At 43.6% G+C, this 17,947-nt stretch overlaps 1 protein-coding gene across 1 annotated transcript in view; it reads left to right on the top strand.

Moving 5' to 3' along the window:
- Positions 1–16,476, top strand: part of LOC149189822 (ABC transporter G family member 22-like) — a 28,424-nt gene extending 11,948 nt beyond the window's left edge. The window contains exon 9 of the mRNA XM_089410353.1: positions 16,168–16,476. Within this exon, the coding sequence (XP_089266479.1) occupies positions 16,168–16,476 (309 nt within the window). The remainder of the gene's footprint in view (positions 1–16,167) is intronic.
- The last annotated feature ends 1,471 nt before the right edge of the window (positions 16,477–17,947 follow it).

Consider the following 17,947-nt stretch of genomic DNA (forward strand, 5'->3'; position numbering starts at 1 on the left):
GCGATGTTTTCAGTGTTTTCATGTATTTTTCAAATACAAAGGGAAACCACAAAACGAGCGAGATTTCGAGCGGGCCATAGGCGGCAAGTTGTTTTCGCGGGCTCCGCCTGAGCCCATACACTGGCTACCACGTGGCTAGGCACCAGAGAGAGAAAACCACCCTTTTTGGGTGGGTAATCCCTGTGTGTGTTAGCCACCCAAAATCAATAATAGTCATTGATCTCGATTACTTGCAATGGCACCCGAAGACAGATCCGAAAGGATATAAGGCGGAATTAATGATTTTTGAAGTCCGATAAACTGCGTTTGGGCAGATTTTTATAGGTTTTCTGTGTATTCTTTGTGTAAACAGAGAACGACCATTTTTGGGATTTCAAAGGCACCGATGGTACATTCTATTACAGAACAAGTGGCCACCATCCCTGAAGGTGTTAGCAATGATTGCTAACGCTCAGAGGGGGATTTGAGCGGACAGAGGCTGGAAGCCAGAGAGCCCAAAAGAGGAAATGAACAGACAGCGCAGATTGGCTTTAAAAGCCACAGAATGACAGAGACAGAGGCAAGCAGTGCTGAGACAGAGAGCGAGTCTGTGTACTCAAAGAAACTTGAGGGATTCAAGTAAACTCCTGTTGTTTTGTATCTGTGTGTTGCGACTCAAATTGAGCTCACTTTTGTAAAACTCTACTCTTGAAGACATAATAGAGAGGCCACCACTGAAGGCTGGACCAGGAGACGTAGCCCAGGAGTTTTGGGTGAACTCCATATTAACTTGTTGTGTTTATGTGTGTTTGTCTATTATGTTTCTTTAACTGCTTCCTTGTCTATGTTATTCGCAATCTTATCGATCCATTGCACTAAGTAATATAGGCATATCCATGCACATAAGTCTGTAATACCTTAAAAGTAATCTAAGATTTTCATTTTCAGATCAAGTGGTATCAAAGCTTTAGGTTTGTTAAGGTTAGACAAGCTTGTGTTGGATTGTTGAATGCTAACTAGGTCAAAGCTCAAATTAGGAGAAGGAGAACTGGTTGAGGCTAATCCAGAAATTGGAAGAGTCTGTCCTAGGAGGAAAATGGCAGAACAAGTCCCATTGGAATCAAAATCTCAATTCATGGACAGTTTCATGACCATGAGAGCCATGGTAGAAGAGATGTATCGAGAATTCAAGAAGGGTCGAGGTGAAAGCACTTCGACACCCAAACAAGATAAAGGAGTAGAGGAACCTTCTCTAGATGCCCCAAAGGGCAAAGGGAAAGGGGAAAATCTTCCTCCATCATCTCCTCCACCATCACCTCCATCATCCTCATCTCCTAGCCCTGAAAAGAAAAAGAAGAAAACATCTTTGATTAAATTAGATGTAAAGTTTGATTTGCCAATCTATGATGGAGAATTAAATGTAGAAAAGCTAGATAACTGGATTAGATAGATTGATGTATATTGCAGGGTGCAGAACATCAATTCAGAAAGGAGAAAGATTTAGTTGGCTAGCCTTCGCCTTGGAGGAACTACCCTAGTGTGGTGGGAAGGCAAGACACACACTGATTTGAAGAAGCATGGTAAAATTCTTTCTACCTGGAGTGAATTTGCTTCTGTCATTAAAAAACAATTATATCCACTAGTTTATATGTAGCAAGCAATGATGAGTTGGATTCGCCAATTAAAGGGGCAAAGTGAACAAAGCTATACCCAAGAATTTAGAAAAAGAGCTTTAATTCTAGGCATTTCGCTAGACTCACCTAAAACTTTGTTGAAGTATATAGGTGGTTTGCATAACTATTTGAGGCACACCATTCTCATGTTTAACCCTACTAGCATAGATGAGGTATCAGTTCAGGCTACACATCTAGAGGCTAGAGGCAAGGATGTGAACCCAGAGATTGGGGGATCATCAAAACCCACTGCAAGCAAGAACAAGGAAAAGAAGAAGCAGAAATGGAAAGAGAGGAAGGCAAATGCTATACAGAAAGACAAACCTTCATGCACTCACTGCAAGAAGGATGAACATGATGATGCACATTGTTGGTCTTTGCATCTGAAGCTGAAACCCAAGAAGTTCGATGGCAAGAATAAGAAAATTGATGCTGCTATTCAGAAAGATTTGGGGTCAGACTCAGGTGATGAAACAACAGTCACAACCACAGGTATAAAAGGTAAAAATTCTGAAGCATCTACTAGTAATTATGCACAATCTATTGATAATGAAGAAAATGAGAGGAAAAGACATGAGCTTTTTCATTATAGAGTTATTTCCAAGCATCAAAAGATTGATACATTATTTGATAGTGGATCACAAGTAAACTTGATTTCTGAAGCAATTGTAAAGAAGTTGGGATTACTAACCACACCACACAAGAAGCCATATCCATTAGGTTGGTTATGTGATAAAGCAAAGCTACAAGTGACTAGACAATGTAAACTTAGGTTTGCTATTGGGTCAGCATTTGTAGATGAGGTTGAGTTAGATATAGTTCCCTTGGATATATGTGGAATTGTTTTAGGAAGTCCTTACTTGTATGATAGAAAAGACATTTTCTATAGAGCTGAAAATAAGTATCAACTCACTGAAGATGGAACTATATACATTGTAAGAGCTCATAAACTCAAAAATAACTACACTCTCATAAACTCAAAGCAGATGAAAATAATTGTAAATTCGTGCAAGCAATTTTTACTAATGGTTGTAAAGGAAAAGAACCCTGATAAAACCAATGTATTTGAAGGTTGTGATGCTAAACAGAAAGCTGATTTAGAAAAAGTTGTTTCAGAATATGATATCCTATTTCAAGAACCTAAAGGTCTGCCACCCAAAAGGGAAATAGTACATGATATTCATTTGCAGCAAAATGCTCCATTGCCTAACATCGAAATGTACAGGTTATCCGCTTTAGAGAATGTAGAGATTAAGAAGCAGGTACAGGAGCTGCTCGAGAAAGGGTTCATAAGACCAAGCACAAAACCATGCAGATCTCCAATCGTGTTGGTGAGGAAGAAATATGGTTTGTGGAGGATGTGCATTGATTACAGAGCACTGAATAAAATAACGATTAAGAATCGTTATCCTCTCCCTCGCATTGATGATCTATTAGACCAACTGAAAGAAGCAGTTTACTTTTCCAAGTTGGACTTGCGTAGTGGTTATCATTAGGTTAGAGTAGCAGAACAAGATGCATGGAAGACTGCTTTCAAAACGAAGCAAGGGCTGTATGAATGGTTGGTTATACATTTTGGCTTAACTAATGCTCCTACCACTTTCATGAGAGTTATGAATGATGTACTCAGGCCTTTTATTGATGATTTTGTAATTGTATATTTAGATGACATTCTTGTTTTCAGTAAAACATGGGAAGAACATTTGAAGCATGTAAAGCAGACTTTAGATGTTTTGAAAAGGGAAAATCTCTATGTTAAGTTATCAAAATGTGAATTTGGCAAAACATCTTTAAATTATTTGGGTCATATTGTAGGGGGTAGTGAATTGAAGATAGATCCCTCTAAGGTTGAAGTCATTGTGAACTAGCCTAAACCCAAATCTACTACAGAAGTGAGGGGTTTCCTAGGAGCAGCACAATATTGGAGAAAGTTTATTGCTAACTTTTCCTTGATTGTGGCTCCCTTGCATGCTTTAACAGGATTGAACAAGGTGTTTCAGTGGGGAGGCAAACAATAGAAAGCCTTCGACACCTTGAAAGAAAAAATTAGCACTGCACCAGTACTAGCATTGCCAGATCTTCAACGACCATTTGATATTGAAATAAATGCCAGTGACTATGCCATGGGAGCAGTGTTGATGCAACATGGTAAACCCATATGCTATCATTCTGAGACATTTAATTTTGCAGTAGTTAATTATCCCACATATGATAAAGAATTGTATGCATTAGTACAAAGTGTGAAAAAGTGAAAACATTACTTAATGGGCAAAGAAACAATTATACATACTGATCATCAACCACTTCAGTATTTGCACTCACAAACTAAATTGCAGCAATCAAGACACTATAGGTGGATGGGTTTTCTACAGCAGTTTCATCTAGTCATCAAATATAAGAAGGGCATACACAATAAAGTTGTAGATATGTTGTCTAGACCAATCATAAATGCATCTACTATACTTAAGCATAACTCAGTAATGCATGAAAGCTACATTGAACAATATGCTCAAGATATAGATTTTAAAGATGTATATGCAACTTTAAGTCATGGAAAACAAGTAGAAGAATTGGATTATTATGTTAAGGACCAACTCTTGTATCATTTTGGAAAGTTATGCATTCCACAAACTGAAAGAGTTAACATAATCCAAGAAGCACATACTTCTCTTATATCAGGTCATTTTGGTGTAAGTAAAACAGTTGCACAACTGCAAAGGTTCTGCTATTGGCCAAGAATGCATGAAACAGTTTCTAGATATATTAAAGGGTGTACTATGTGTGCTAAAAGCAAGCCCAGCAATAGAAAATTAGGCTTGTACACTCCACTTCCAGTTCCTTCTCGTCCTTGGGAAAGTGTTTCCATGGACTTTGTTGGGGGATTGCCAAAATCTAGAAAAGGTCATGACTATTTATATGTTATTGTGGACAGGTTCAGCAAAATGTGTATTTTAATACCTTGTAACAAGTAGATTACAACTGAACAAACAACAAAGTTGTTCTTTCAGCATGTCTGGGTTCATTTTGGGTTACCCACTTCCATTGTATCTGATCGAGATTCCCGATTTGTTGGGAATTTTTGGTCAAGTCTGTGGGAATTGATGGACACCAAACTAAAGAAGAGCACAACCTTTCATCCACAAACAGATGGTCAAACAGAGGTGGTCAACAGGACAGTGATCCAGTTGCTCAGGGGCTATTGCAGCAAGCATCCCAAGCTTTGGGATGAACATTTGTGTTATGTGCAACATGCTTACAACCATGCTAAACACTCTTCTACACAAAGATCTCCTTTTGAGACTTGTTTTGGTTTTACACCAAAGTCTCCCTTGGATTTTGTCTTTGGAAAAGACATAGCAGTTGATGGACACAGTGATGTGGACAAAGCAACCAAGTTCATTGAACAGATCCAAGAAATTCACCAGGCAGTGCAGGAACTATTGGAAAGAAGCTAGGCCAAGTATAAGGCAAGGCATGATAAGCATCGAATTGAGCATATCTTCCAAGTTGGTGATCAAGTCTGGTTGTACATCAGCAAAGACAGAATGCAAGGTGAAGGTAAGAAGCTGAAGCCAATAAGGTATGGGCCTTTCAAGATACTTGAGAAAATTGGTGAGAACGCTTTTCACCTTGATTTTCCAGCTTACATGCACATCTATTCAGTAGTTAATGTAGAGAACTTGAGACTGTTTGAACCTTCATTGATTGAAGATCCCAAAGAGCAAAGTCAGTTGCCTTCTGTTGATGATCTGTTGCCTGAATATCTCAGTGAGTTGCAGGAAGATATAGTTTTGGACAGGAAGGTGAGAACTACGCACAGAGGGGATGTTGAGTACCTCAGAATCGGACTCAAATGTTCAAAACCAAGCAGTGCATGATGGATAGAAATTGGACAAGTGAGGAAGTTGTATCCTCACTTGATCGATGCTTGAAAACCAACTTTTAGTGGTCCAAAAGCATTTTCAGTGGAAAGGCGTGATCCAAAATGGATCCAGAAAACCCTCTAAGCCTTCAAAGTCTTCTAAAGATCAAAACTATCACAAAAGAAGAACTCTTAGAAATGACGGATAATATTATCGGGAGTGAAAAACACAAGGAAACAAAGAAAATGGAGCCTATCGGAGGCTTGGATAGTGATGCATAGGAGTCATCGGATTTGGCCAATCAACGGTCCAGATCCGATCGACATATCACAATCGGCGAAGGCAAATGGAGGCTATCGGAGGCTACCACATAAATATTGCAACAATGATCAGCGCGGTCAACAAGGACCGTCGATCAAGCGCGCAGATCGACGGCCCAAGTTGAATCGCAATATTGTGTCGGCAAACCACAAGGGAGCGCTTACCAACGGCCCGGGGCTTATGCGATATGTGATTGCAACAAGACGTATCGTAAAATCGCGTCGGAGTAATACAGAGGAGCAGGGCCATATGTATATGCGACTAGCAATAGCCGAACCCAACGGAATTATGGACCAAATTTAATATATATTGAGTTCTGTAAAATGGCATTTTTCTATGTATTTTTGCATTTTCATTAAACAAACGAAATGCGAAGGGAATGCATCGATGCGATGAAACCGGACCCGAAAGGGTTTGTAAATGCAGTTGCATAACATTTCAAGTCCGCCATAAAGCCATTTTGCGATGTTTTCAATGTTTTAATGTATTTTTCAAATACAAAGGGAAACCATGAAACGAGCGGGATTTCGGGCGGGCCGTAGGCGGTAAGTGGTTTTGGTCGGGCTCCACCCGAGCCCATACACTGGCTGCCACGTGGCTAGGCGCCGGAGAGAGAAAACCACCCTTTTCGGGCGGGTAATCCCCGTGCGTGTTAGCCACCCGAAATCAATAATAGTCGTTGATCAACGATTACTTGCGATGGCGCCCGAAGATGGATCCGAAAGGATATAAGGCGAAATTAATGATTTTTGAAGTCCGATAGACTGTGTTTGGGCAGATTTTTATAGGTTTTCTATGTATTCTCTGTGTAAATAGAGAACGACCATTTTTGGGATTTCAAAGGCACCGATGGTCCATTCCGTTACAAAACAGGTGGCCACCATCCCTAAAGGCGTTTAGAAATGATTGCTAACGCTGAGAGGGGGATTTGAGCAGACAGAGGTCGGAAGCCAGAGAGCCCAAAAGAGGAAACGAACAGATAGTGCAGATTGGATTTAAAAGCCACAGAATGACAGAGACAAAGGCAAGCAGTGCTGAGATAGAGAGAAAACAGAGACAGAGAGAGAGTCTGTGTACTCAGAGAGACTTGAGGGATTCAAGTAAACTCCTGTTGTTTTGTATCTGTGTGTTGAGACTCAAATTGAGCTCACTTTTGTAAAACTCTGCTCTTGAAGACATAATAGAGAGGTCACCACTGAAGGCTAGACCAGGAGACGTAGCCCAGGAGTTTTGGGTGAACTCCATATTAAACTTGTTGTGTTTATGTGTGTTTGTCTATTATGTTTCTTTAACTGCTTTCTTGTCTATGTTATTTGCTATCTTATCGATCCATTGCACTAAGTAATATACGCAAATCCATGCACATAAGTCTCTAATACCTTAAAAGTAATCTAATATCTTCATTTTTAGATCAGAAAGAGGCTCTGCGGCTGAGTGCGCAGAGGCTTAGGGTAGAAGTCCGTAGCTGAGTGCGCGGACCCCTGCAGTTGTGTGCGCAGGGTAGTCAGAGTCTGTACTGGAAATCTGGATCATCAATAAGAAGAGTATTATGAAATTACTGTGTATTTTAATTCTGTCAATTGCATGCGATTATGTTATGTTAAGCACTGGGTTTATGTTTTATTGCTAAATTGAGGCGCGACTCTATATGTTTTCCTCTATTATATGAACGCGAGTAGAGATATATGTTTCCGTGAAGATAATCTTAATTGCATGATAGAATTGGCAAACACTTAAGATAATTCAGGGAACTATACATCAAAGTAGTTACAAAGGCGTGTAAGTGTTGAGATTGCTTGTTAGGGTTACGCGAAGGACGATCGCAGACCTTCGCGGAGGTTCTGAAAGACTAAAAGAGAAGTACATTGATAAGCCCTAAAGGCTTATCGATCTGCTCAAAGGCAGAGTTAAAGTGTAACACCGACATCACAACCATCTCAGGGTGCGGAAACTTTGTTCCTGCATCCCCCCATACTGCTTTGGGTGAGACTTCAATCTGCGCTCCGCGAATTGATGCCGAAAAGGCCAGTAGTGTAGGGATTTGCTTGGCTAACTAACACTGAACCTGGGTTAGGGCCCATCAAGGCAACAAATGGTTCTATTGCCGTGATCGGGATCTGCATAATGAGATGTGTGATGTCGCATAATTGGAATCCAACTGAGAAGGAGATTGAAGACTAGTTGGATAGAAAGATCCATGAATTCATGGCACAAGAAAACAGGAATCTGCGATTGACAAAAGAATAGTGGTTGGACAGATGTTTGTACACAAAGATACATGAAATCTTCTTCTGTTCCTTCCTTGTTGAATTATACGAGTGGATCATGAACTTGGCAGATGACCAAGGGAGGTGGAGCCCTGATGGCCCGATTGTCTGGACCCCAGAGTTAGTACGGAAATTGGAAGCCTCTGAAGATAAGATTGTGCACGTTGTCGATCATTGGCTCAACCGTATCATAGGAGGGTTTGTGACAGAGTTCGCAGTCGATACTTCGGTCAGTTATAGCGAAGCAGAGCGCCGCTTCTTCAAGGGGTCGCGAGGTAAGTATTTGAAATCATTAAATACTTGGATTAAGATGCTCTTGTGTGAAAAGTGGGTCATGCAGTTACCTTGATGTTTGGGGCTACGCGAAGTGGAAGGTATTTCAGGGACGGAGGAAGAAAAGGTCTTGAATATAGCCCGTTGATTGAACCTCCTCTGAGTGACGACGAAGGAGCAGCACAGGCTTCTCCACTGAGTGCTATTCAGTTGATAAGACAAGGGTTCCTACGAATACCCACACCGCCTCCATCCTCACCTCCACCGCTTACCCCCTCACCCACACCACCGCCACCTCCACCACCATTCAACATGGCGAACTCCATAAAGCTACCTGTGTTCAAGGGCGTAGGAAATGAAGATCCAAACCAGTTTTGGTTTGTCGCGAAGGTTGTATGGGAAGCTCAGGGTATCACGGATGATCAAATGAAGAAAGCAACATTGGTTAGTGCTTTGCAGGACCGTGCACTAACGTGGTACATTAAGTACAGTACTGATAACCCGACGTCTGCGTTGGCAGATATCCAGATTGCACTGAATAGGGAATTCAGTAGACCTAAGTCTCAAGCACAATCCATTATGGGATTCAAGGAGATCATGATGAAGCCTGGAGAGACGCCCTAGGATTTGGATCAAATATTGAAGTGTACGATCCGTGAAGCCAACATGAATCTGACTGATGGGAAACACCGCAAATGGTTTGTGGCCTCGCTCCTGCCTCACCTAAGGGTTGCGCTATCACAACAGAAGAACGAGACCCAGGCAGAAACTCTAGAAATCGCGATGATGTTGCATGAGACACCAATGCAGGATGTTAATCTGGTGGTTCAGCAGATTCATGCTTAGTTGCAAAACCTTTGCCTCAAAATGCGATGCTTGAAGAAAGACATAACAGCTCGGCTAGAGGCACACGAAAAAGTCTAGTGCCTGAGATGCAAAGATCAGGGGCATGACAAGGATCACTGTCCAGTCCTTGCGAATTATGTTGTAGCAGGGGGACCGATGCCTCTGAGGCCGAAGGCTGCAGCAGGGCCAAGTACAGGGCTCGCGCTATGGTGTGTTATCTGCCAGGTAGTTGGGAAACATGCGATCGACAATTGCCGTTTGTTACAGAAATTCGTACAGACACCACAACATCTCTTCTGCAATTTCTGTCAGTCAGTGGGTCATGACGAGCATAATTGTCGTAGTTACGAATTAATAATGGACAGGACACCTGCATATAGGGTGCAGGCAGAAACACGGCCTCCGAACCAAGGCGCTCAAGGAGCGCGAGGTGAGTGTCAGGGGCGCGACCGAGGCTGAGGTGGAGGAGGACCTGGTAGAGGTCGAGGGCAACTTATTTGTTACAATTTTGGAGGATCCAAACACTACGTGAGAGACTACCTGAATCCGACGCGACTGTCATGCCGCTATTGTACTCATTTTGACCATGCGACTGAGGATTTCCCTATACTGTTGGCTAAGATTCACGAAAAAGGGGCGCAACCTCCGCAACCGACTCAGAACCTACAGATGATGAGGGCTAAGCCTCGCGAGAAAGATGCTAAGGTAAACATTATGTTGCGAAGTGGAACGACAACTGGTGAGGATAAGGGGAAGCAACTTGCAGAGGGTGAGTGGGTCCGCAAAGTACCAGAAAAGGAGATCGAGTTTGATCTGGAACATGCAAAAGAAACATTTATGGAAGCGAAGAAAATTTTTGGCGAGGCCTCTACCTCAGGAAGTCAGGAGAAACCGGTTGGAGAAACGGACCCAACCATGATTATCACGTTCTTGGAAACCTACATGAAACTACTCTGCGATAGTAAGGTTGTGAAGGGACTACAGGAACTAATCAATCGGTGCACTGGCAAGGAAAATGCTACTAGCGAACCACGCGTAGTCAGAAAGCTTGGTAAGCATAAGGCAAGGACTGGATGTGAGATGAGACTCACCGCGCAGATAGGAGAATACGAAATGGACCAAGTTATCTTGGATCTGGGGTTCAACGCGAATGTTTTGCCAAAACAAACATGGGAAAGAATGGGGAGACCTACGCTACAGTGGTCTCCGATCCAGTTAAGGATGGCGAATCAACAGAAAATCATCCCAATGGGAAGGTTGTAGGGGGTAATAGTTGACATCGAAGGCGCGAGCGCACTAGCGGATTTTGAAGTAATAGAGATTGTGGATGATAGCAATCCCTACCCCATGCTCCTTGGGATCGATTGGGCCACTGACATGAATGGGGTAATCAACCTGAAGAAGTGAAAGATGATATTTGAGAAGAAATCACTCCACGTAGTGGTGCCATTGGATCCTGCAGAAGGACCGCACTATACAGAACTAGTCCGCGATTATGAAAGTGATGACAATTTGGACCAGATTTACAAGATAATGACACGAGACCAAGATTGGGTGAATCCAACAGCAGAAAGACGTATTGCATGGGACCGTGAGAGCTCCTGAATGATCCGCGCGATCATTTGGCCAAATGGACTGAAGTATATGGAGCGAAGTCTCAGCCGAAGTGGGTCCATCTGTTTTGTCATACCTTGGATGTTATACCAATGAATTGGTACTTGGAGACAAAACTTTGTCATGGCACCGAAGAATGGGATGTTTTATGCCAAAGATTTCTGATGATGTTCAGTTTTGAGGATGGATTTCAATCTATCGATGAAGCATTGTAGGAGGTTAAGGCAGCCATCTTTAGGATACCGTAGGATCCTCTAGACCTGATTCAGCCTGATTGGACTACCCAGCTGAGCCACGAGCTAGAGTGTTACAATGTAACAGTGGAAGAAGCAGACGAAGACCCGAGAAAGATTAATATCCCAGAGATTGAAGGTCACCATAGAGTCAAAGGACCACAACTAGAGAACCCTGACATAACAGAGCCGCTCAGAACTAGACAGGTGAACATTAGCACGGAAGTAGATCTGAAGTTTGTAAAGATTGGGCACTATTGGGACGACATGACAGTAGATAAGGTCGCCGAACTGCTCCACGAATATCAGGACTTGTTCCCCACGAAGTTTTCCAATCTGAAAGGAATAATAGGAGACCTAGGTGTCATGAAGATCACCCTAAAACCGGACGTGAAACCTGTGAAACAAATACCTTACCACCTCAATCCGAAGTATAAGGAAAGGGTCCGTGTTGAGTTAGATAATATGCTCGCGGAGAACATCATTGAACCGATGGAAGAATCTGATTGGGTAAGCCCAATAGTGGTTCAGGAAAAGAAGCAGAAGGAAGAAATAAGGATATGTGTAGATCTCAAGAAGTTGAATGATGTCTACGTGCATGATCCCTTCCCAACCCCGTTCACCGATGAGGTCTTGGATAATGTTGGTGGCCAAGAAGCGTATTCGTTCACTGATGGGTTCTCTGGGTACCATCAAATCAAGATCGCGTCGGAGGATAGAAGTAAGGTGACCTTCATAACTGAATGGGGATGATTCTAGTATAAAGTGATGATGTTTGGGCTGAAGAACGCACTGGCGATCTTTTCGCACATAGTCATCGCAACATTCAAGGATTTTATTCATAAATTTCTAGAAGTATACTTTGATGATTGGACAGTTTTTGGACTGGTGAAGCGCCATGTGGCAAGTATGCGCTTAATGTTAGATACATGTCGGAGGTACTAGATCATGCTCAATCTGAAGAAATGTTTGTTTTGTGTCCCTTTTAGGGTCTTGTTGGGCCATGTGGTATGCAGACAAGGCTTGATGGTAGACCCAGCTAAGATCGCAGCCATAATCAATTTGGAGGCGCCAAGGAGCGTGAAACAGTTGCGCGCAACACTGGGTCATACGGGATACTATAGAAAATTCATCAAGAGCTATGCCCAGATTACCGCACCGATGGAAAAATTGTTAAAAAATGATGTTACGTTAGGTTGGAATGAAGAATGCCAGAAGAGCTTGGATGTGTTGAACGAGAAGATGGTCACTGCGTCGATCCTAGTCTTTCTGGATTGGAAGAAGGAATTTCATTTGCATGTGGACATGTCATGTATTGCGCTAGGAGCAGTACTGACACAGGCCGATGAAGGGGACTTGGATCATCCTATGGCGTTTGCAAGTAGGAAGTTGTCCAAAGCAGAGAAATTTTTTTCCACAACAGAGCGCGAAGGATTAGCTATGGTGTATGCGCTCCAGAAGTTCAGGCACTATTTGTTGGGCGGACACTTTAAGATGTATACAGACCATTCCGCGTTGAAATACCTGGTCAACAAGCTTGTGTTGGGGGGGAAGATATGCAGGTGGTTGTTGTTGTTCCAGGAGTATGATTTTGAAGTTATTGTGAAACCAGGATGCTTGAATGTTGGACCGGATCATCTGTCGCACATCGAAACGGGAGAGGAACCTACTAATTTGGAGGAGGGGCTACTTGACGCGCAACTCTTTGCAATGCACGTCACGGACAGTCACTTTGAAGATATTATACACTTCCTAACGACAAGTATGGCTCCGGAAGGATATACAAGCCAATAGAAGAAGGAACTAGTGGTGCGCGCGACAGACTTTTCTATCATTGCAGGGCACTTGTACAAAATGGGATCAGATGAAATATTGCGATGTTATGTGCCAGAGTTTGAACAAAACAACATCCTCACTGAGGCTCATGATGGAGCCGCAGGAGGTCATTATGAAGGAAAATCAACAGCGCAGAAGATTCTACACGCTGGGTTATGGTGGCCGACCTTGCATAAGGATTCAAAAGTGTATTGTAGGACATGCGACGCATGCCAAAGGATGGGCAGACCCTCACGCATGGATGAAATGCTAATGAATCCGCAGATATCACTACAGTCCTTTGAGAAGTGGATGATTGACTTTGTAGGACCAATTCAACCTCCAGGGAAGAAGACGGGTGCGCAGTACATCATCACCGCGATTGAATATTTAACCAGATGGGCGGAGGCGCAGCCTGTGAAGGACTATACAAGCGCGACAACAGCAAAATTTATCTTTGAGTACGTGCTAACAAGGTTCGGTTGTCCAAAAATCCTAATGAGCGATCGCGATACACACTTTCTCAATGAGACGATCAACGCGATGACGGAGGAGTTTCAGGTTTACCATCAGAAGAGCACACCCTATCATCTGCAGGCTAATGGGACGGTGGAAGCATTTAATAAAATATTGCAGATCACACTCATGAAGGTGTGTAATGCTCAAAGAAAAGACTGGGATGTTCGTGTACCCACAGTGCTCTGAGCTTATAGAACGACTTGCAAGAAGTTTACTGGACAAACGTCGTTCAGACTGGTTTATGGAGTGGAAGTTGTGATGTCGATGGAGTACATTGTACCTAGTCTACGCATAGCGACATTCACAAGAATGGCGGATCGCGAAGCCCTGGAAGAAAGGATCGTGCAGCTAATGGAACTTGAGGAGGATAGATTTCTAGCTAGATTTCATCAACAAGTTCAAAAAGAGCACAAAAAGGCATGGCTTGATCAACACCTCAAACTGTGCACCTTCAAGGTAAATGATATAGTTTTGTTATATGATAGCAAGTTTTATAAATTTCCAGGGAAATTTAGGATGCATTGGCTGGGGCCCTATGTCATCAAGGAGATTACCGATGGTGGAGCAGTTTAGTTGGTGAAATTGAATGGAGAACCATTCTAGGACGAGTGAATGGCAACCGATTAAAGCCATACACCAGCGATCCGGCTAGATGATCTAAATTGGATCCTTAAACTCTCTTAAAGTTACCCAAACTATATAAAGAAACTCATACCGAAGTTCATAGTCTTGTGGATATCAAGCTTATCAGAAATAACCTTTGAATAATGGTAATTTGCAGCCAGCACGGAGCAACGAGGACCTTCGATCAAAGCGCTTGACCGTTGGCCCATGGAGACTGTGCATGGTGCAAAAATGGCAGTTGGGAAGCTCAAACCCAGAAACGGACGCTGTTTCTGATGTGCGATTAACGCAAAGCACTAATCGTGCATCACTGGGCAAAACCCTCGAGAAGGAAAATCCCCGAGCGCTCGGTCACAAGGGGAACCAGAAAACTGTGGGAAAAGCACTAAAATCGACAAGCAGGTCCTGTGCTCCAAAACCAGAGAAATATCGGAGGCGTTTTGGGCAATAAGCGGGTTTGTCAGAGGACCAAGCAATGCCATATGTTGAATGACGCGTGTCCGACGGATGAGAGATAAAACCGCTCTCATCGCGGGCTAACGATTGAGCAAGTCAACCGTGCGCTAAGAGCGATGACCGTAGGATCTGGAGGCCCCAGATCTAACGGTGGATATTGCACCCGATGGGTGACCAGACCCAAGGGAGAAATCAGGTATGGCACATAAAGATTTGAAGTCCGACGGGGATGATGAGTTGGCAGAGATTCGTGTTTCGCGGGCATTCTTGGAGTAAACGGAAATAACAGTCATTTCAAACGATCGAGTGTTTCCGGTGAACTGAAACTTATCCGTTATGGAATAGGTGGTCACTTCCCTATGAGGTGTGATGCAGTGAATGTAATAGCTGAAAGAAGGGATTCAATTGGATAGAGACAGGGAACGAGAGATCTGAAAGCGGAAACGAACAGTCAAGAAGCAAATGGCTTAAAGCCACAGACTGACAGAGATAGAGAAGCAAGGGGAGGACAGAAGAAGAGAGGAGAGCGAACAGCGAGAAAAAGTGAATGCGCAAAGAGTCTTTGGAGTCACTCAAAGGTCGAGTGAAAATCTAGAGATCTCAATTGACAGCAGCATATTGTTGTTGAAGTTGCTTGGAGGTCGAGCGACACACAAAGGCATGCAAAGGCCGAGAGAAGGAGCTTAGAAAAGCCAAAGCAGAGAGCCGAGATCCACAGGCAGAGCGAGCACCAGAAGCGAGATCTGAGAGCCAGAACCAGAGCCCGCGCCAAAGAGCCAGAGCTAGAGTCAGAGCCAAGAGCCAGAGCCAAGAGCTAAGGGATAAGATGGTGTTCTGAGCCCAATGTTCCTGTGTAAAACATTGGAGTTGAGTGTGGAACTTGTAAAAGACCTATTTCCATAATCGAAGGGAGACTAGTCAAGTTGACTAGAGCTCAAGGAGACATAGCCCAAGATATCAGGGTGAACTCCATATTATATTGTTGTCTTATGTGTTTGTTTTTAGTGTTGCTTTAACTACTGTTATATGCATTTATATATTAGTTTAAGCACATTCCCATATCAGCACAAACAACAGATTTTAAAGTAAATAATCAGCTGAAAACAAATACAAGCATACACCCATATTTTCAAGCATTTCTTAATTCCGCATTGGTTAATCATTAAGACTTGGGAAAATTTAAAGCTTTGGAAGTGGGAGAGGTTCTTGTAAGCTAAACAAGAATCCTGAGAGCCCCATTTTTAGATCACTAGATGACTACATGATGGCAGCAGAGTCTTAGCGCTCCAGACATCTGAAAGGAGACACAAGACTATAAACTACACTACCCGGGTTAGGGAGATGCGCGATTGGGGAACTGCGCGAAATGACAGAATGTCACAATGTCAGCAGAAACGCGCAGGGAGCTACGCTATCCAAGAACAGACCGCGCAGGGCAGCCAGAAAGTGACAGTTATGGTCATTGTTCATGACTTGACACTGAGAAAACGGCCAAAAGGAGCGGGGGCGGCATTTAAGTCAGAATTTAAGGGCAAGATCTGTGAAAATCTACCGCCAATCTAGCATTTATGAATGAGTTATGGGGGGAACGGTCGGATTTGAATTTGAAAATGCCTATAAATTACAAGTGGCTGCCCAGCGAAAAACACTTGGCATTTTGAGAATTGAGGTATTAAGCTCTCAGGCGCATATGAACCCTGAGATATTTGAAGCCCTGATAGCAAGTTCAGTGTTTGAGAAGTTGCCAACAGAGACGCAGGTGTTGTTGTCTAGCATTATGTCGGCGCCCGCAAAAACCGTGAGTGCAGGAGAAGCAATGACAGCCGAAGGAACTACCCCGGAGATAATAATGGCAGTTGAGGGAGTTGCCCCGGAGGTAGAAAGTGTTGAAGTACTGGTAGAAGTGCCAAAATCCCCGAGGACACCCAGGCTAAGGCCTACTCCAACCAAGGAGGGTCCAAAATCAAAGAAGGATAAGAAGAAAACGCAATAGTCGGTGTGCGCATCACCTAGAAAGCACCCACAGACGGGAAATCCCACCGCGCAAGAGAAGGGCAAGGTGATTGACCTAGAGCCTAAAGCCGATGTTGAAGAACTCCATGTGGGTGCGGATGACATTGATATGGAGGGGGCGAAGGACATTGATGTGGAGGGGTCTGACCCCATTTCTAAATTGCCCGAGTACATTCCTCCGCGCAGAGGCAAGACAAAGGTTCCAAAGGATATTGATGAAAGTAAGGTCACACTGCACACACCCTTACTACCGGACCAAATTGTCTTTGAAGGACCACGCCTAGGGCGCATCCCCCTTTTAAAATTGGAGGACTGGGATTTGGCTGATGCGGAACGTTTTCCCCACTTAGCGATAGACCAACTCATGCACCGCGTCTTCTACAAAGACTCTGGTGTGACCACACTGGAGCCAAGGAAGTGGGTAAAAGGGGTGGATAAGGCGGGTCTATTAAACATGTTGTGGGTACCGCATTATAACCACACACCCATAACCATGGTAGTGATCAAGTATTTGTTGTTCTTGGTGCACAATGGGTGTCTGTGGCAAGATGAGTCGATACCCATCACTGACATGCTGATCCATAAGATCACTCGGCTGCCGCACTCAGGAGAAAATCCGGCCATGGCGTTTGGCGGAAAGAAAAGCAAGCGCGACCTTGCTGAAGCAATGAAAGACAAATTCAAACTCGTTAAGAAGCTACGCGGCTATGCCATCACAAGTATAACTGACCCTGTCGTCAAAGTAGCAACAAAAATCTTGGCAGGAAAGATTATGTGAAAGTGTCGCGCAGACAAAGTGTGGGCACCAGTAGTAGCCTTACCGTCCCAGTGCATGGAGGGCGTACAATTTAACTGAGCGCACTACCTTTGCAGGGAGTTCCTCGCGAACTACAGAGAGGCAAAGGATCACAGCAAAACATTACACTATGCCTGGTTGTTGTTGTCCATAGTGTTGGTCGAATGGGAGTTACCAGAAGATAGCCAATTTCCTCCCGTCACGCCCGACCTACCAAAAGCAACGAAGTTCGCTTCGCTATGGGCTACGAAGGACCCTCAAAGGGTCAAGGACAGCAAGGTCTTTTGGATCTTGACGGAGATGAGTATCCATATGGCCATCAACCGCAAACCACGGTTGTCCCCAACTGTTTTTTAGAAGTTGCATGAGCATGTGGAGTTCAAGGCCGACTTACACAGGGTCTCAATACGCGCGTGAAAGGATCCTGAGTAGAAATGGTATGACCTACCATACCTGGCCACAGACGATGCGATTACAGCGGTACTTGATTGCTAGCCAGCAGATTGGTGCACTGCCTTAGACTTGACAATTGGGTCTAACAAGACCGTAGCACAGCAAAAAAGGAAGAGACCAAGCTGAAGATGGAATAGTTGGCTGCAAAGAGAAAAAATGAGGCTGAGGACAAGGCCATCGCAAAGCGCAACACCGGGAAGCA

This window comes from Pinus tabuliformis, chromosome 3_1 (genome assembly GCF_031772625.1).
Source record: "Pinus tabuliformis cultivar Carrire ecotype Pingquan chromosome 3_1, CPIR1, whole genome shotgun sequence".
Lineage (NCBI taxonomy): Eukaryota > Viridiplantae > Streptophyta > Pinopsida > Pinales > Pinaceae > Pinus > Pinus tabuliformis.